The sequence below is a fragment of the Bos indicus genome, chromosome X (genome assembly GCF_029378745.1).
Source record: "Bos indicus isolate NIAB-ARS_2022 breed Sahiwal x Tharparkar chromosome X, NIAB-ARS_B.indTharparkar_mat_pri_1.0, whole genome shotgun sequence".
Classification (NCBI taxonomy): Eukaryota; Metazoa; Chordata; class Mammalia; order Artiodactyla; family Bovidae; genus Bos; species Bos indicus.
Genome location: NC_091789.1, coordinates 113,112,515 through 113,133,861, shown reverse-complemented (window position 1 = coordinate 113,133,861; position 21,347 = coordinate 113,112,515). Strand labels below are relative to the sequence as shown.

Here is a 21,347-nt window from a genome sequence, read left to right as displayed (position 1 = left end):
ATAGTTGCACTCATTTCACATGTTAGTAAAGTAATGCTCAAAATTCTCCAAGCCAGGCTTCAGCAGTACATGAACCATGAACTTCCAGATGTTCAAGCTGGATTTAGAAAAGGCAGAGGAACCAGAGATCAAATTGGCAACATCCGCTGGATCATCAAAAAGGAAGAGAGTTCCAGAAAAACATCTATTTCTGCTTTATTGACTACGCCAAAGCCTTTGACTGTGTGGATCACAATAAACTGTGGGAAATTCTTCAAGAGATGAGAATACCAGGCCACCTGACATGCCTCCTGAGAAATCTGTATGCAGGTCAAGAAACAACAGTTAGAACTGGACATGGAACAACAGACTGGTTCCAAATAGGAAAAGGAGTACGTCAAGGCTGTATATTGTCACCCTGCTTATTTGTGTTATATGCAGAGTACATCATGAGAAATGCTGGGCTGGATGAAGCACAAGCTGGAATCAAGATTGCCGGGAGAAATATCAAGAATCTCAGAGATGCAGATGACACCGCCCTTATGGCAGAAAGTGAAGAAGAACGAAACAGCCTGTTGATGAAAGTGAAAGAGGAGAGTGAAAAAGCTGGCTTAAAGCTCAACATTCAGAAACCTAAGATCATGGCATCTGGTCCCATCACTTCATGGCAAATAGATGGGGAAACAGTGGAAACAATGGCAGACTTTATTTTTGGGGGCTCCATAATCACTGCAGATGGTGATTGCAGCCATGAAATTGAAAGCCACTTACTCCTTGGAAGAAAAGTTATGACCAACCTAGACAGCATATAAAAAGCAGAGACATTACTTTGCCAACAAAGGTCCATCTAGTCAAAGCTCTGGTTTTTCCAGTAGTCATATATGGATGTGAGAGTTGGACCATAAAGAAAGTTGAGCATGGAAGAATTGATGCTTTTGAACTGTGGTGTTGGAGAGGACTCTTGAGAGTCCCTTGGACAGCAAGGAGATCCAACCAGTCCATCCTAAAGGAAACCAGTCCTGAATATTCATTGGAAGGACTGATGCTGAAGCTGAAACTCCAATACTTTGGCCACCTGATGTGAAGAACTGATTCACTGGAAAAGGGCCTGATGCTGGGAAAGACAAGGCAGGAGAAGGGGACGACAGAGGATGAGATGGTTGGATGGCATCATCAACTCAATGGACATGAGTTTGAGTGAACTCCAGGAGTTGGTGATGGACAGGGAGTCCTGGTGTGCTGCAGTCCATGGGGGTCACAAAGAGTCGGATATGACTGAGCGACTGAACTGAAATGAAGGAAAGTCAGCAAGGTTTCCTTTTGTCAGTCTCAGTCTTTTTTGCTGAGGTTTGAATAGCCTCGGGCTTTCTTATGGGTTTGGGGGTTTCTGGGAATTCTTTCAGTCTGCCCTCTCTCATAGCAGAGCAGCTCTTAGCCCTTGAAGAATTGCTCAGCAGTCAAGTTCCCTCAAGAAAAGTCTGAGGAAGTATCTACTTTTCTTACCCTATTTATGAAAAATCTAAAGTTCAGTTGTCTCATTGGGAGACCTACAGAACAAAGGCTTTGGGTATGTGCTCACACTGAATTTTCAAATTTAAAATTGGATTTTGAGAAGATTGTAGATCCACATGCTATTGTAAAAAATAACATGGAGAGATCCTATATACCTTTTACCCAGTTTCCCCCAGTGGTCACATCTGACAAAACTATAATGCAGTGGCACAACCAAGGTGGTAACATTGATATAGTCCACTTGTCTTACTCAGATTTCCTCAGTTTTCATTTGTGTGCATGTGTATTAATTTCTATGCAGTTTTGTCACATGTGTAGCTTTGTGTTGGGCTTCCCAGGTGGCAGTAGTGGTAAAGAACCCACCTGCCAGTACAGGAGGTGTAAGAGACACAGATTTGATCCCTGGGTCAGGAAGATCCCCTGGAGGAGAGCATGGTAACCCACTCCAGTCTTCTTGCCTGGAAAATCCCATGGACAGAGGAGCCTGGTGGGCTACAGTTCATAGAGTTGCAAAGGGTGGGACATGACTGAGTGACTTGGCACTGCAGCACTGGAGCTTTGTGTATTTAGCCCTACAGCCAGGACACAGAACAGGTCCATCCTCACAAAGATCCTTTGTGGTCTTTATAACCACACCCACCTCGCTCCTGCCACCCCTATTCCTAACACCTGTTTGTGTCACTCAGTCATGTCCGACTCTTTGCGACCCCATGGGCTGCAGCCCACCAGGCTCCTCCATCCATGGGATTTTCCAGGCAAGAAGACTAGAGTGGGTTGCCATTCCCTTCTCCAGCAGATCTTCCTGACCCAGGGATTGAACCTGAATCTCCTGCATTGCAGGCAGATCCTTCACCATCTGAGCCACCTGAGAACCCCTTTCCTTACCCCTGGCAACCCTGAATCTGTTCTCCGTATCTATTGTTTTGTCTTTTCAAGAATGTTATATAAGTGAAATCGTATAGTATGTTATCCTATTAAGCTGACTTTTTTCACTCAGCATCCTTCTCTAGAGATTCAATCAACTTTTTGCAGGTATCACTAGCCATTCCTTTTTCTTCCTGAGTAGTACTCTGTGGTATGGCTTTACCACAGTTTATTTAACTAGTTACCTATTGAAGGACATACAGTTTCTTTCCAGTTTTGTACTACTACAAATAAAGATGAAGCAAATATGTATGTACAGAATTTTTCAGTGTACACATTCTTTCAGTTTCCTGGGATAAATGCCCAAGTATTTTTTAATCTTTTAAGAAAATGCCGAACTGTTTTTCAGAGAGGCTGTGCCATTGTACAGTTGCACCAGCAATGTTGGAGCGTGCCATTTTTTCCACGTTGAATTTTAATGATGTGAATTGCCAGTGTAGCTGTTCAGAGTTGGTGGCTAGCAGCCCAATTTGAATCAGACATTACTGCCTGCTTTCCCTTTCTTGGTCACTGAAGTAGGAAACCCTTGTGACATCAAGGGCAGACAGAAAGAAGTATCTTCTGGGGCTGTTATCACTGAGATCTTTATTTTTGCCTCATTCCCCCAAATTATTTATATATGTTTAGTGATGGGTCCAGACCTCAGTGCATCACAGGCGCTCAGTGTCCGTTGTTGACTCACCAAATGTCAACATGTTATATCTCCCCTTTCAAATTCCTTTTACTTTAAGGTTTAAAGAGCTTCCCAGATGGTGCTAGTGGTAAAGAACCGACCTGCCTATGCAGGAGACATAAGAGACACAGGTTCAGTCCCTAGTTCGGGAAGATCCCCTGGAGGAGGGCATGGTAACCCATTCCAGTATTCTTGCCTGGAGAATCCCCAGGGACAAAGGAGCCTGGCAGGCTTCAGTCTATAGGGTCGCACAGTCCGCTGGGACTAAAGGGATTTATATGCAAATACCTTCATAGAGTTTTCCAGCCTTTCTTTTGTCATGCCTGAGGCAGCTCTTAAACCAGTAATGCCAACATAATTGAAGTGGAATAAATTGTCACATCTAAGCCACCTAGTAAATATTGTATATTCAAATACAGGCTCCAAAATTATAAGCATTCTGAATTTTTCTTTTTACCTGTCTCCTCTTGGCCAGGTGGAATGTGCTGCTGATATTAGCCTTCAGTACAAAGGAGAGCTGACAGTCATGTTACGTTACATACCACCAGAAGAGAAACTGATGCCTCCACTAGGACAATTTCAAGGTAGAGGAAGAAAAATCATTGGCTTTGATCAGTGATGTTCCATTTCTAGAAGTGTGGAAGTAGGGAGAGGGATTGGGTGGATGATGTTATTGGGTTAGCTAAGAAGTTCATTTGGCATTTTCCGTAATATCTTCTGTAATGAACTTTTTGGCCAACTCACATCAAGTGAAAAGGGTTAAGTATCACTGTCCTTTATGGAGAGTTGAGAAGTATATACTGTATGCGGGGCTTCCCAGGTTGCGCTAGTGGTAAAGAACCCACCGGCCAACGCAGGAGACATATGAGACATGGATTCGATCCCTGGGTCAGGAAGATCCCCTGGAGAAGGAAATGGCAACCCACTCCAGAATTCTTGCCCAGAGAATCCCATGGACAGAGGAGCCCAGCAGGCTATAGTCCATGGGGTCGCAGAGAGACACAACTGAAGTGATTTTGCACGCACACACATGCAATATATGGGGAAGGGTTGTTACAAGAAAAGGACCGAGTTCATAATTAGAAATGAACCTTTATGTTGATATTTGTTTCTTGGGGGTCTAAGGTATATAGAACCTTCCTCTGGGTTGGGGGAGGGGGCAGAAATGGGGGATGGTCTGCTAAGAGGGGAGGTGTAGGAAGCTGCTGTCTGGATTTATGAGATTCACAGCTACTCGGGGCATCTTAAGAAAGAAATTAACCTGGAACACAGAATACAAAGGAAAATTCCAGATGGAGTCCACATTTAAGTCACTCTTACCCTTGTTTCCTCAGCTCCTACAGGCAGCATGCATTATCTTTCTGTTCATATCACCCTTGTCATGGTGACCCTTTGCTAGTAATTTCCTATCTCTTGACCTCAGTTTCCTCACTTCATAGGGATACTGCAACTATTAAATAGGTTCATTCCTGTAAAGTGCTTACAGTACTGTTAAATAAAGGTGGTGGTGGCAGTGGTCATTATTCATGTTGAGAGTATTTCATCAGAATAAAAATGTGGTATGGGGAGTGTTTTCTCTCACCCTGAAATGTCATTGTGCCTGGGCTTTAGCCTTTAGAGCTAGCCAGGCGTGGAGTTGACTATAATATCCAAGGCAGGAGTTATGGAATTTTCTCTATGTGCATCTTGGCACATGTGTGTGGCTTTCATTGTAGCTGTTTCTCATGGAGAGCAGGGATGTGGCCCAGGCAGCTCTTGGGGTCTTTTCTGTTTTATTCCTTTATACGATTTAGGGGAGTATTTTTTTTTTAACTTGTTTATTTTTTTCAACAAATACAAATGAATGATAGATCCAGAAAGATTCCATTAGGGTAAAAAACATTCAAGTGAATTCATGGAAACATATACAGTAATGTACATAGCTCATTCACTCACCAAATGAAATAAATCTTTGTAGTCTTTGTCAGTTTTGAAATGGACCCTATGATCTATTTCTCTTTTCTTCCCTTCTTTTCTCTCCCCCCTCCCTCATTCTCTTTCTCTCTTTTTCTTTCATTCTCTCCACCCATTCCCTCCCCTCCCTCCCCCCTCTCTTTCCCACCCTTCATCCCTCTCTGTTTGTCTCTGATGACTGATGCAGGAAAGAAGACCTTTAAACGAGGAAAAAAGAAGGATCCATCTATCATCTCTGGAGGAATCCTAGAAGTGTTCATCAAAGAGGCAAAGAATTTGACCGCGGTGAAATCAGGAGGCACTTCTGATAGCTTTGTGAAGGGGTAATTTGGTTTGAGCTCATTTTCAATGATACTTAGTGAGAGATGAAACAGGAGACAGGGGTGGCTGTGAGGCTTCTGTCTTGTTCTTATTCTAAACGTGTGCTAGGAAAGTGCTCCCCTTGAGTGCTGGTGCTTTCATTGCAAACAACACAAGAGGGATCTGCTTATTCTAGTGTATTTCAGAATTTCCCATGACTCTCATCCTCAAGCCTGGCGAATTTTCCTGTGAGATTTATTTCTCAAAGGAGGAAAAAGTTTAGCTTTCTATACGTAATATTCTTGTATTGTGCTTTGCTATCTTTTGGTGCTGGCAGTATGTGACAACAACCAAAACACTGGATCTTTGGGATTTTTCTCTCTTGGGGGAAATTGTAAAAAGTGGGGATGCCAGAGCATCGTCCCTCAAGATATCCACTGGGAAGTGCCTTAGAGAAACTCCAAGACTGACTCTTGGGCATTTGTGCCCACTTTGTGGAACCTAGGGCAGTTTCTTGAGGGAATACATCCCTTTTGATGGGCATCTTACCCATTCGAGGTAACCCAAATGACAAATCCCTCCTGATTTCTATTTGAGATTTTTCTCTTATAATCAGAAAAACTAGGACAAGAAGGATATTTTTCATCCATACAGACAAACACATAAATGTGCATGTTTCAAGCAGTTAAGTCTTGCAGTTCCCAATATAAGATGTGGACCCTGCTCTCACAGAGTACCACACGCTACATAAGGTAAAACAAATTCCTGTGATGCCTGCCATGAGGTTAATTCTTTGTCAGATGACAGTATCATTCCTCTCCTCCTTCCTCCTTGCTGCTGCTAAGTCGCTTCAGTCATGTCGACTCTGTGCGACCCCATAGATGGCAGCCCTCCAGGCTCCCCCATCCCTGGGATTCTCCAGGCAAGAACACTGGAGTGGGTTGCCATTTCTTTCTCCAATGCATGAAAGTGAAAAGTGAAAGTGAAGTCGCTCTGTCGTGCCCGACTCTTAGCAACCCCATGGACTGCAGCCTTCCAGGCTCCTCTGTCCATGGGACTTTCCAGGCAAGAGTACTGGAGTGGGGTGCCATTGCCTTCTCCATAGAAAAGTGTAATTTCCTCCATGAGGAAATGAGTCAAACCTTTATGCTTACACTTCTAGCTTTGGTAAGGGCGATAATAAAGGGAAGCCAGATGTCTGGGTCTTCCCTGCTGGTGAGTGTGTGTGCCTGAATTCCCGGCCATCTGTCCTTGACTCTTTCTCACTCTTCCTTCCTTTTATGTGGATCCTGCCACTGAAATGTGTCTCCCCAGCCTTACCATCCCATTCAGGCCTCTTCCTGCTCACTGGTGGGATGAGGGGATGGCTCCTTGCTCATGAACTCCTTGTGCCCTTGCACAAATGACTGACATTCTTCTGAAACAGTTTTTATTTTATCATGTTGAACATGTATGAAAGAAGAGAAAATAAAGGATGTATTTTTAAGGCCAGTAACTTTCTAGTAAATTCTGTTCCTAGTTACAGTTAACCATTGAGCTGATTTTAAGAGGACCTCAATTTTTTTTTTAAAGAGCATGAGAGAGCAAGAATAGTCCCTTCTATAAAATTTAATATTATAACATATAACCTTAAATACTCAGTCCATGAGCCAACATAAGAGTGTCTTAAACAACAGTCTTTGTATGGAAATAAACACTAAAGGTAAGGTATCCCATTGGCCAGAACTTAGTCACCTGGCTATACGAGCTATAAGGGAGGCTAGGGAATGTAGTCTTTATTCTGGACAATCTTGTGCCTAGCTGAAAAAATGAGGACTTTCTTTTTTTGGAGACAAATAGAGAGAATGAATGTTGGGAGATAAGCAGCATCTGTTTGGTACATGAAGTGAAATCTCAAGTGTCATAATGTGTCTTCTTTATTGTAAGATCATTTGTGGTATTGTTCATGTTAATTTGATGTACTAATTCCATATCCATAAGTCTCCTTCCCAAAAATGCCTGATTCATCAGGTACTATGATCAAAAAAAGAGTAAGGAAAATGAAACAGGGAAGGGAGAGAAGCTGATGAAAGTGTTACTAGGCAGGTTCCTACTGTGGTCAAATGGGGCTCATTTCCACTAATGAAGTGTTAAGCAGCTCTTTGAAATATACCTTAGGATTGTCCCTTCAAGGGACAGGAAAGCTAGGAGACTCATCCACCAATTTCCTTTACTTCAATTTATTTTTTAGCTGTGCTGTACAACATGTGTGATTTTAGTTCCCTGATGAAGAATGAATCTGTGCCACATGTGATATCAGCAGGGGAGTCTCAACCACTGGACCGCCAGGGAAGTCTCCTCATCCACCAATTTCTAAAACTCAGTGGTTGAGGGTTGTTCCGAGGGACATGAAATTCCCAGTAATCCAGGGTTTCCTTCATGTAAGCTGAGTTGGCTCACAGAGCACCAAAGTCCTTAGTTGGAGAAGCCAAGAGACACAGGCGCCTAAGGTGGGAACCTGTCAGCATGGCAGGAAGTGTTCTTCCTGGCATCACGTCCCCACAGAGGTGAGCCAGTGATGATGGGAGGCAGGACATTATTACAGAGTGTCTCCCACAGGAGGTATTTTCATTTCAAGATGAGGGAAGGACCAATAGGATTAGAAAGGACAGTGTGGGCATTCTACTCTTGCCCCCACTTACAAGAGATAATAAGCCATTCCACTATATCAACCCAGATGTAAGCATATAAGGTGATGGGAAAGATAATCAAACACACACACCCAGGTACACACCAGGAATTATGGGAAATTGAAATGACTATGCAAGGATGCCCTTTTCTGCTTCACTGTCTCACTGATGACTTGATTGTGTTTTCTCCTGCAGCTACCTGCTCCCTGATGATAGCAAAGCCACCAAGCACAAAACTCTGGTAATAAAAAAGAGTCTGAACCCTCAGTGGAATCATACTTTCGTGTTCAGTGGCCTGCATCCCCAGGATATAAAGCATGTTTGCCTAGAACTTACCATCTGGGACAAGGAGGCCTTTTCCAGCAACATCTTTCTGGGAGGAGTTCGTTTGAATTCTGGAAGCGGTGAGGGACAAGGGTACCCTTAGATAGTCTGACTCGACGTGGGGCAGGGGAGTGGTTCCTACAAGTGTAATGTGTCATAGGTGTATATGTAATTTCTGCTTAGCTGACTCTCGAGATTTCTATAGATGCTCTATTCCTTTAGCCAAGGTTCGGCTCACTGTTAAAACTAGTATTCTGTAACTTTGTATCCTTCAGCTAGAAGTCTGGGGTGCATAATGCTTATATTTGGACTTCTTATAAAATATCATTTACACTTTAGTCTGAGTGAATTTCAACTACTTTCTTGGGCCTTACTTCAGGATTTGCTTAGGAGACAACCACCGTGATGATACACGCTTCTGACAATGACAATACACAGCGAAGGACTTCCCAGACCAACTTCATGTTCTTCTCAATGCTGTCCAGGGCTTGCAGCCTTTACTCAACACTGGTTGAATTGAAAGGAAATCCATTTTTTTCCCTAAAAAATAATGTCTCATGTTGTTCAGACAGGTCACAGAAACACAGAATTGGTGCCACAAGACACAGCTATAACAGAGTGAATTGGGAAAGTTTTAGCAGCAGAGCGGGTGCAGCCCTGCAAACTTTCATTATCCTAACACTAGGCCAGCCACAGTCTGCATGCAACAGGGTTGGCCTCCCTGTGGAGAACGACCCCACCCCTGTGATGCTCTGCTTATGTATAGATTAAGGCTGTCTCTGCCACTAAAATGACAACTCCCAGGTCACAGAAGTGGCCTCGTTCAAAAGGGAGAGCCTTGGAGCCAGTTCAGCCTGTTCTTCTGACATGTTAACTCAGTCGAGATGAGCCAGCTTTCTATTTAAGCTACCAAAGTGAGTAAGAAACAAGCCTCCAGGGCCATCATAATCTGTTCCCCATCACCTAGGCAGAAGAGAGTAATGTTGCCTGCAAAGGATGTATTCCACGCTAACATCACTCACTAGATATGGTGAGAACAAACCAGTGAAGGTCTTTCTGGTCAGCAGAGGTTGATAGGTATCAGTCCAGAAGATGAAAACATTTCATTTCTAAAGTGTAATGCTCCCCCTTCGCTTCTTTAGGTGTGAGCCATGGGAAGAACGTGGATTGGATGGACTCTCAAGGGGAAGAGCAGCGCCTCTGGCAGAAGATGGCAGACAATCCCGGAACTCCTGTAGAGGGCGTACTCATGCTCCGTGCCAGCATGGGAAAGACCAAGCTCTGAAGGTACCAGCTCTCAAAAGTGAGGCCTCCCAGGACTGTCTGGTTGTTATTTCCTACCAGTGGTAGGCTCACGACCTGGAGTCGGCTTCCTTGCCATTTCTCACCTGAGCCTGTTGGGACATAAGGGGAGAGATGTCAGTGTTATGAATAGCTAGGATCTCGCCAGCTGTCTTATAAAAGCATGTACTCTCTATGTCCACAGGCTAGGGCTTTTTTGACTGGATGATAAAAAGTATACCACATGGTCCTGTTAACAAACACATTGTGCAATAGCTCATGGGCTTTATCTCACAGGGGAAATGGCATATGTTTATTTGGAACTACAGTTGAGATTGGGAGCCCCCCAGCTTCTTCTAATTGTGAGTGGCTTTCGGTTTTCTCAAGGTTGAAGGGAACAGGGAACCACTTGGAACGTAGGCCTCTTGCAGAGTAAGAAGAAGGGATACTGGCTACCCTTTCCTCACCCCAGGAATCCCCACTATCCAAAGAAGGCACTGTGGGGATGGTTGCTCGGGCAAGAGGGTGGTCCTGTTGCTGTAGCTAACTTGCGGATTAGCCGGGTGAATTTTCAAGATGAACTGAGGTTTCTTTTTCCCTGTGGTGACTATGTAATTGATACTCTAAACCATCCCATTTGGGGGAGTGAAGAGACCTAAATCATTACACCAGGACATCAGATGTAAATCAGGACTGACCTGGGAAAATTGGGATGTAGGGTCACCCTAATTATGACCTAGCTATTGAGAGAGCTGTGTTGTAAACATTTATAAAATGTTCTAAGCCATTAACTAAAAGGGAATAAGAAGCAATGCACATTTTTGAGCCCCTACTTGTATTACATCTGCTGTATCCTGTTGCTCAAAGGAAGTCACATGGCCAAGCCCCAAATCAAGAGGCAGGGAAATATACTCTGCTCACACTGAAGCCATGGCAAGAGTGAGGGTGCTGGAAGAGATGAAGGATTGTGGCCAATAGTTCCATCCTACCTCTGTCACTTGGAAATGCAGAGGCTTTAGCCACCAAACTTAGATGCAAAGGGAGTTAATGCTGAAAAGGGACCTTGGACCTGTTCCTCATTTTGCACAGTCCAAATCTGAAGCCCATAGAGCAAAGATGACTTGCCTAAGATCATATAAAATCTGTGAGTGTATCTGGACTTAAATACAGGGTGTAACTCCTAAGCCAGTGTTCTGTCGACTGTGGTCTTCCACTTGGCATGATCCTATGCTAATCATGATGGGCAAGAGCACATAGATGGCGGGAGGTGGAGTCAAGTCTGAATGTTTGTATATGAATACACTTGACACAGTCTTCTTCTAGAGTCATATTCTAGCCTCTCAACTCATTTTTTTCACTTGAATTCATGTAAAAATCCTTAAAAGAATGGATACTGAATTTTAGTAGTAGGAAAGCTAGAATCATCTTCAGATAGCTAATTCTTCCATATTCTAAATTTCTTTTTGAATTTTGAAAACAATTTTAAGAATATATTTACCGTTATTCTTAGTAAGGTGAATAACAATCCATATTCACTGTTATTCAAAAATAGGCTATCCAGTTCTAGGAAATGGAAGTTATTAGTCTAGTGTAGTTTAGGGCGTATGATACAATTTTTAAAACTCACACCTGTATCTCTATGTTGCCCTTCTTAAAAACAGAAAACAAAAACTGTATGATCATCACTACTTCCTATATTGGAAGAATAAATGTCTTCAGACTTGCCATGACTCAGTATATCCTCAATGACATTTTTAGGGGAGGTGAGAGGGTAAGCCTGGAGACATTTCTAAAGTAGACAGACTGAAGTAGATTTATTCACCAATAATGAAAGTGGAAAAATTAATTCCAAAATATCTTGAACTCAAGATGAGCATGAATTTCATGTATTCAGACCTTTGCCACAGTTAGAGCAATTGTGAGAGCATTATGATTTCATAAAATCCAACATCTAACAGGGTGTTTCCATAATGTAAGGCCCAGGTATGCCAAAGTCCATCAGAATCCTGTTGGAGTGGCTCTCAGAAATAAAAGGCAAGTTGATCTTTTAGGTTACTTTTTTTAAAGTATAATTTAGAAGCACAAAAAAGATTTTTAATATAAATGATACATGTGAATGGCACAAAATTAAAGTAGTTCAAAATTGTGAAAAGCAAGTCTTACCCTTTCCTCTTCCATATCAGAATATATTGACAGCCTCTTTCTTTTTATATGGCTACAGTGTACTACATTATAGGGGTGTATTAAATTTATTTAACCATTCTTATCAAATACTACATTTAATATGGTTAATTAAGCTATCTATGTTTGGTGGCTTTTTGAAGCAATTTTTTTCCAGAGTAAACACTTCTAAATTCAAAATGAGATCTGTATATTACATGTCAATTCTACTTTTGGTTATTTATCCTACAGAGATTGATAAATATGTTAAAAATGAGTACATACAAGGATATTTCTTGGAAAAGATTGGAAAACATCCAAAAGCCCATCAACAGAGGCCTTCTCTAATATCATTCATGCCTAATTTTTCTATTTCATTAATTGTTCCCTTTCCTTGTCTGTTAAAGATTGTAAAATGCTTTACTTTGGATTCCTTTTTTTTTTTTTTTTTTGGCTGTGCTGTGTCTTCATTGCAGCACAGGGGCTTTCTCTAGTTGCAGTGCGTGGGTTTCTCTTATTCTCTAGAGCATTCAGGCTATCTAATTGTGGCAAGCAGGCTTACTTGCCCCACGGCATGTGAGATCTTACTTCCCTTACCAGAGGTTGAACCTGCATTCCCTGCAGTGAAAGGTGGATTCTTAACCACTGGACCACCAGGCAAGTCCCTCTAAACATTGGATTCTTTGATGCTTGTTCTCTTTTCTCCTCACTTTATCCATCCTCAGGTATTATCATGTATTGTATCCTCATTGTTTTATGACCATTTATATACTTATGACTTCAAATTCGCATCTCCAACCCAGACCCTTTCTCTCAGCCCCAGGCCCTGATCCAACGGTTTATATGATATCTCCACCAGGATTGCTCATACTCTCAACATAGTCAAAAATGAACTCTTTATTCCACCCTTTTTCTTACACCTATGTCTTTCTGCTCCACTACATTCTGTCTCAGTACCTTGTCCCATCATCCACCAGGTTATACTAACTAGACACTGGGTAGTGACCTTTTTTTTCATTGCCATATAGCAGACTTACAATATTAGTTTTAGCTGTACAACATAGTAATTTGATATTTTTATAGATTATATTCCATGTAAACTTATTATAAAATAGTGACCATATTCCATGTGCTGTATCCTTATAACTTATTTATTTCATACCTAGTAATTTGTACCTCCTTTTACATATCTTTGGAGAAGGAAATGGCAACCCACTCCAGTATTCTTTCCTGGAAAATCCCATGGACAGAGGAGCCTGGCAGGCTGCAGTCCATGGGGTCACAAAGAGTCGGACACGACTGAGTGACTTCACTAACTCACTTACATATCTTGCCCCTCCCCCTACACTTCTCCCCACTGGTAACCACTAGTCCTCTGTAACTGTGAATTTTTTGTGTTTGTTTTTTAATTTTTGGCTGCTTTGGGTCTTTGTTGCTGTGCATAAGCTTTTCTCCAGTTATGGCGAGCAAGGGCTACTCTATATAGTTGTAGTGTGTGGGTTTTTCTTGTTGCTGTGGCTTCTCTTATGAAGCCCGGGCTCTAGGCACCCCAGCTTCAGTAGTTGTGGCTCGAGGGCTCTAGAGAGCTAGCTCAGTAGTTGTGGTCCATGGGCTTAGCTGCTGTGAAGCATGTGGAATCTTTCTGGACCAGGAATTAAACCAGTGTCCCCTGCTTTGGAAGGCAGATTCTTAACCTCTGAACCATCAGGGAAGCCCCTCTGTTTTATTATATTCACTAGTTTGTTGTATTTTTTAGATTCCACATACAAGTGATAGCATACAGTATTTGTCTTTCTCTGACTTATTTCATTTAGCATAATGCCCTACAAGTGCATCCATGTTGCTACAAATGGCATTATTTCAGTCTTTACTATGGTTGAGTAATATTTCATTGTATATATGTACCATATCGTTTTTATCCATTCCTCTGTTGATGGGCATCTAGGTTGCATCCATACCTTGGCTATTGTAAATACTGGTGCTGTGAACATTGGGTACATATATCTTTCTAAATTAGTGATTTTTGATTTATGCTTCTTCCTTACCCTGAGGCAAAATTAATCAGGAAATTGTATTGATTGTATCTCCTAAAGATCTCAAAAACCTGTCCAATTCTCACCATCTCCATGCCACCACCTAGGTATAAGTGACCATTACCCCTCTCTGTAATTGTTACAAGTCTCCTAACTGCTATTTTTGCAGCCACTCTTGCCCTCCTTCGATCTACCCTCCACAGGGTAGATTTTCCCTGTGGAAATTTTCCCACCTGGAAATTTCCCAGGTGGCCAGATTTTCCCAGCATGTTAATTTAAAATGTTTAAACATATAGGAAAGTTGAAATGATTTTATAGTGAATACCCTTATACCCACCACCTAAATTCAACTTCTACCAGTAGGCTATACTTACACATCATTGGCTATCTCTCTATCCCCAGTTCAGTTCAGCTCAGTCACTTAGTCGTGTCCGACTCTTTGTGACCCCATGGATGGCAGCATGCCAGGCCTCCCTGTCCATCGCCAACTCCCGGAGTTTACTCAGACTCATGTCCATTGAGTCGGTGATGATTGTTTAAAAATTGCAAATCTGATCATCCTTTAAAACTTTCTGTGGCTTTCCATTGCCCTGCGAATAAAATCCAAATTCCTGCTCATGGCCTGCCAGGCCCTGTATTAGATGATTGCTGCCTCCAGCTCCCCCCACACCATGCCTCCTTCCTTTCTCCCCTTTCAGCCACACAATGCATTTCTCTACTTTTCAACTGTGCCAGCCTCTAGTCTCTCTCACAGCCTCTGCAATGGAATCTTCTTGCTCTTTCTCTACATTGACCTGATTTCCATTCATCATCCAGGTCTAAAATGTTACCTGCTCAGGGAAATCTCTCCTGATGCCCCTCTGCCTGACTAGGTCACGTGCCTTTCTTTCCCCTTCACTACATACATCACAATTTTAATAAATTATTCATGTAATGAGTCCTATTATGCCTGTGTCAATTCCCTTCCCACCACATCCCAAGAATATAAGATTCAGAGGGGCAGAGAGAGACGATATTCATATTATTTCATAGCTGTATCCCCCATGCTTAATTAAGAGCAGGTAATAAAATATTTGTGGATTAAGTGAAAGTGAAAAAGCAGTAAAAAGAATGTTAGAATATAGATATCTTTAGAGATCACTGTTACAGGGAACTGAGATCCACATAGATCAAGAAAAATATCTGACTCTGGTCTTTTAAAAGCAACCTTTCTTCTTGCCTGGAGAATCCCATGGACAGAGGAGCCTGGCGGGCTACAGTCTATAAGGTCACAAAGAGTCAGACATTACGGAAGTGACTGAGCACAGCACAGCACTATAAGTACTTTAGTTACAATCCTAGACAGCACATTTCAGCTTCTCTTTGGCATAGATAAAGCACAGAGTGTTCTCTCCAGCCTAGCATCTCAGCTTCTCAGAAGAGAAGACCATGGCCTTGCCTGGAGGATCCTACTCCTTATTTCAAGCAGCCCTCAATTTTTTTCTTAGTTGAATCAGACAAGTTATAAAGAGACCCTGACAAGCTTACAAGCCTGATTTCAACTATTCCGTTTGTAAATGGCACCTGCAGGACACATGGAAGATCCAGTATATCAGCTCTCATTTTGCCGTTTGTTGTTAATGTCATTGGAATCGTCAGGATATGGATTTTCCAGGTCATAAAAGCACCAACCACAAAGATATTTTGATGGGACTTTTTATTTTGATTTCCTTTTTCTTAGAAAAAGCTTAAATATATGATGATCAATCTCTAAGTACTTAACTAATGGGTGAATTGAGCCCACCATATTGACAGTAATATTAGCAGCAGCAGTATCTTCTACTCCAAGGTTTCTATTTGGCAGGGGAGGAGATAGCTGTGGAAAAAATAAGGGTAAAGCCCACTCTTAGAAGCAAACCGGATCAGGATATCAAGTCCCAGAAGCAACTCAGAGTAAACCACGATGGCATTTTGGGCTGTGATCGGTGTTTTTCTTCCATGTAGATACTTCACATGAAACTGAGCATTGCTTTTAGAAGTTGGAAGAAAAGGTTTCCTCCCACAATGGTATATTTATGACCTCTGAAGTTAATGAAAAGAAACAGAATGAGGAAGTTTATATAGGCACCATTATAGCAAAATTGGATCTTACAAGGCTTGAACAAGAGCCATGGAAATTGGGCCATCTCAGGGATTCCACCGGATTATCTGAATATGGGGTGTGAATGTAATACACTGATTTCAGAGCATTGCTCCAAGCCTACTGAACACAATCTCCATGAAATTCCATCATTTTTATCAAGCTTCTTGGGTGATTCTAATACACATGGATAACAGTTTGAGGAAGATTGTACTTGAGGAGAAATTACATTGGCTATATTATTTACACCAACTCTGCATCATGATAACATATTGGATTTGATTAACCTGGATGTTATTCATTGTGAGGCAACCCTGGTGAGATGGAAGGAGCCTGAACTTGAACTCACACTGACAGAAGCTCAAGTCTTGACTACTTACCAACTGTGTGACCTCAGTCAAGTTCATCATCCAATCTAGGCCTTGATCTAGTTGCCTGGAAAATAGGGATAATTGGGCTGCTTTGGAGTAATTGAAGATATCAAATGAAGTAATATAGGTAAATATGCTTTGTGACTTCTAACCCACTGTGAAAAAATGATCATTATTAGTGATCTAGAGATAGCAACAAGCTGGAATCAAGATTGCCGGGAGAAATATCAATAACCTCAGATATGCAGATGACACCACCCTTATGGCAGAAAGTGAAGAGGAACTCAAAAGCCTCCTGATGAAAGTGAAAGAGGAGAGTGAAAAAGTTGGCTTAAAGTTCAACGTTCAGAAAACTAAGATCATGGCATCTGGTCCCATCACTTCATGGGAAATGGAGAAACATTGGAAACAGTGTCAGACTTTATTTTGGGGGCCTCCAAAATCACTGCAGATGGTGATTGCAGCCATGAAATTAAAAGACACTTACTCCTTGGAAGGAAAGTTATGACCAACCTAGATAGCATATTCAAAAGCAGAGACATTACTTTGCCAACAAAGGTCCGTCTAGTCAAGAGTATGGTTTTTCCAGTGGTCATATATGGATGTGAGAGTTGGACTGTGAAGAAAGCTGAGCACAGAGAATTGATGCTTTTGAACTGTGGTGTTGGAGAAGACTCTTGAGAGTCCCTTGGACTGCAAGGAGATCCAACCAGTCCATCCTAAAGGAGACCGGTCCTGGGTGTTCATTGGAAGGACTGATGCTAAAGCTGAAGCTCCAATACTTTGGCCACCTCATGCAGGGGGTTGACTCTTTGGAAAGGACCCTGATGCTGGGAGGGATTGGGGACAGGAGGAGAAGGGGATGACAGAAGATGAGATGGCTGGATGGCATCACCGACTCGATGGACATGAGTTTGAGTGAACTCTGGGAGTTGGTGATGGACAGGGAGGCCAGAGACAGACAGACTGCAACTCATGGGGTCGCAAAGAGTCAGACACGACTGAGTGACTGAACTGAACTGAACTGAACTGAGAGATAGCAATCTGTAGTTCATAATCTCTTAAGCCCTTCTTTTCCTGGGTGTTTAGCTGGGTCTTAAGCATTCATTATTATGAAGTAGTCTCCAGTGTATAGCAACAATACAAAAAATACCCCCAAAACTCCTTACTTTGCTATATCATCTATTGTGGAATTTCCTACTTCATCTGATTAGATAGTAAGTTTTGCAAAAGTGTTTCATTTGATTGAAAGAGAGACTGTGTCAGCTTTTTGTTAAGAGGTTGTAGAAACCATAAACAAACTATCTTTCCACCTTTTTCCTTAACATTTTCAGTGTAATGACCATTTCTTACTATGGCCCTTCACTTATCTCCTATGTCAGGGAGATCAAACCTGCCTTCCTCACAGGGTTGTTGTTCAGAATCTCACTTTTTATCTAGAGAAGGAAATTTACCATCCTGTCAAAACAAATTCCATAGAAATATAAATGTTGTGGTCATTATGAGGAATGCATGGTGTTTCAAAGATTAGTACTTCTTTCTCATTTACCACATTAGAATGTATTGACCTATACCGGCAAGAGGGTTCCTTTCATACTTGGAAAAGGGAGATAGAATGTATAGTTAGTATTGCCTACAACTGACAAAATACGCCTATAGGGAGTAGATCATGTTTTATTTCCAGTATTTCAGCAAGGAGGATAAATGTCTCTTATTTTGTTTTTCTTTGTCTCTGATTGAGGCAGAAATTAATACAGCAAGCAAGTAAAATATTTCAGTATAATAGTTAAAGCAAAAGTTAAAATCATTGGCATTTGCTAAGGAAAAAAATGTCTCTTTATAGAAGGGCAGAGAACTAGATATGAACTTGAGTCACAGTATTTTTACCCTTTTATTGTTTTTATCTGCTTACTCTGGGGGAAGGAATCTAATTGCTCCTTCCAAGTATGATTTTCTACTTAGCCAGAGGTTCATTTTGTCTTCAGAAAGTTGAAACCTGTTTGTGCAAATCTATGGGAACTGATCAGTCCCAACAGTAAAAATGTTTTATTTATTTATTTAATTATGGATTTTTAAAATTGGGATATAATTGCTTTACCATGTTGCATTAACTTCTGCTGGACATTAACATGAATTGGCCATAGGTAAGGAAATGGCAACCCACTCCAATGTTCTTGCCTGGAAGGCGGAGTCTGGTGGGTTGCCGTCTATGGGGTTGCACAGAGTTGGACACGACTGAAGCGACTTAGCAGCAGCAGCAGCAGCAGCAGCAGCAGCAGCAGCAGCATACTCACTCATATCCCCTCTTGAGCCTCTCTCCCACCCCTGCCCATTCTATCAGTAAAATCTTTTAAAATCTTTCCCATTTGAAAACAGGGAAGGGAGCCATCCCCTTACAAAACAGTTTATGTCAATCATTTATGTTTGAACTGTAGTTAGAGTGATTGCATATCAGGAATATATTTGCTTTTCCATCCTTTCCAATATTCATTATTCATAAATTGACATCTTGAAGACAGTTCATTGGTTTTCAGTTGCTATGAAGAAAGAAATGTGTAGACTTTTCTGAATCTTCTTGCTTTTGACCTTTTTTATTACCTTCAATTAATTTGTCCTTCTTAATTCCTAAGTATCATCTTACATTGTGCCTCTGACAGATGGGGTGTAGCTCCGAAGATGGGAGATGTCCTTAATGTTTTTGGATTAATGGAAATGTTATTATTAATTTTCAGGTCTTTTCTATCACCTCTGAAACCAGCTCTGTTACAGTCATTTGTTGGCAAAGCATCTGAATGCACAAAGCCAGGTTGGGGGAGGGGGGTTACCCTGACTGCTTCCTAAGGAATCAAACTGCAAGGGGTACTAAACATCCCTGCAAAAGTATAGTGAGATGGGGAACTCCTCCTGGAAAGACTATGGTATTAGCAAGAAGAAATACTGTCTTCTTGAGTAGAGAAATGAACAGCAATTCATGGTTGATGAATGACAGGTTTGATTAGAGACTGGGCTTCTGTTTTCCTGAATGGAGTATGTAACTTGGGCCAGGCATGAATTGCTAAGGACATAGGGAAAGGGGGAGAAGGATGGCCTCCTTTGGACATTTCCTTTATCCCTTCCACTAGGCAACATTTCTCAAAATAAATGTTGTATCAATACAAATATTTAAAGAACCTCGGAGACGGACACCACATCATCAGGGCAAACACCAGCCCAACTCTGAATGCACTAGGTCCCTGTTGCTGGATTGAGCGTGGTTGTCACAGGCAGGCTGTTTTTCTCTGGGCCTGAAGATGAATCCAAGCATTTAGTGGACTGGAGAGGGAAGACACACTTGCAATACCTAAGAACACCTGAGGATTGCTGGGTTCCTGGGGCACTGGAATGGCAGCTCTCCTTGGGAAGAAGTAAGAGTGGAAATTTTCCAAACTCTGCCAATGACTGGGTCACCTGTATCTGCCTTGTCCCTAGCATGCAACTGCTTTGTCTGCCAATTTACTCTCCTAAGCTCTGGCTTTGCTAGGAAGTTGATCTCTTTGTTTTTAAATTTTTAGACTTTAAGAAATTAAAGAAGTATTAGGTTTGTAGAAAAATTAAACAGAAAGTACAGAGTTGCCATATACTAGCATTCCCCTCCCTCTGCAAGTTTCTCCTGTAATTAACGTCTTCCGTTGGTGTGGTGGTGGTGTGATATGTTAATACAATTGATTAACCAACAATGGTGTGTTATTGTTCATTGAAGTCCATAGTTTACATTTGAGCTCACTCTTGGTATTTTACAGTGGTATGGGTTTTAGCAAATGCTTTATATCATGTATTAACAATTACATTCTCATACAGAATCATTTTGCTGGCCTAAAAATCCCCTGCACTCCAACCCCTCACAACCACTGGTCTTTTTTACTGTCTCTATAGTTTTGCCTTTTTCCAGAATGTTATATAGTTGGAACCAATCATACAGTATATAGCCTTTTCCAACTTGCTTCTTTCACTTAGCAATATGCATTTAAGTTCCTCCGTGTATTTTGTGCCTTAATAACTCATTGATTTTTTTTTTTTTTTACTGTGGTAAGAACACTTAATGGGAGATGTACCCTCTTAACAAATTTTTAAGTGTACAATACAGTGTCATTGGTTTTAAAGAGAGAGAGAAAAGGATGGAAGATTTAAGAATTATTGTTTCTTAAACATTTAAAATTTCTTAAAAATTTCTCAAACATTAAAAAAATTACCTGGAGAAGATGGGAGGTCTGCATTTATTTTGCTGGTTTTCTTGGTTTTCTTATTGGCTACAAATGATTGTTCCTATGTACCTGTTTTGCCATGTATAGTGCAAAATCAGTAGCAATGCTTAAACACTTAATATGCCTACTTCTAAGCTTCTGTATGGATTGTGTCCCCCAGACCAAAGCTTTGTGCCACTCTGTACTTGCTGCAAAGTGTAATATCTTTTTCATTAAATTCACTTTCCGAATAGCTCTCATGTGTTCTGTTATAAGTTATTCCTGGGTACTCGAAGATACATATACTTGAAAATGTGTTGTGTGTCACCTATTCCTCCTGCTTTTATACTTCTTTGTCTTTGGAGCAAAGCACATTTGCTTAATTGAGACACACAGTTTGAATGACTATCTGGTGTCTAAGATTCAGCTGATGAACAACTCTTCTTGTTGCTTAGCTATTGAATCTCTCATTTTGGTTTTTCTTCACCTTTCGTTTTGTAAAGCTGAACCCTGACACCATCATTCCGTTTGCTCTGGGCAGCGATAAGAGAAGGGATCAAAGAAGTGACATTTATTGAGCACCTACTATACATCAGGGGCTTTATAAATTGTTACCTATTATCTGTGTTTAAAAAAGACAAAGGACAAAACTGGAGACATGAGTCTCAGGTTAAGTAACCCAACTAGTATGTAATAGGCCTCACCCTACATTTCAGATCCCAAAGCCCATGTCCTTAGTTCTTCACCAAAATGTACCCCAGATTCTCAGGGTGTGATTCATGAACCAACAGCATTAGCTTCATCTGGGAGCTTGTTGGAAATGAAGAAT

At 41.4% G+C, this 21,347-nt stretch overlaps 1 protein-coding gene across 1 annotated transcript in view; it reads left to right on the top strand.

The window, feature by feature from the left end:
* SYTL5 (synaptotagmin like 5) overlaps positions 1–20,773 on the top strand; it is a 261,920-nt gene extending 241,147 nt beyond the window's left edge. Inside the window, exons 14-17 of the mRNA XM_070783448.1 lie at positions 3,564–3,672; positions 5,229–5,364; positions 8,206–8,414; positions 9,477–20,773. Coding sequence (XP_070639549.1) covers positions 3,564–3,672; positions 5,229–5,364; positions 8,206–8,414; positions 9,477–9,619 — 597 coding nt within the window. The 3' untranslated portion in view covers positions 9,620–20,773. The remainder of the gene's footprint in view (positions 1–3,563; positions 3,673–5,228; positions 5,365–8,205; positions 8,415–9,476) is intronic.
* The last annotated feature ends 574 nt before the right edge of the window (positions 20,774–21,347 follow it).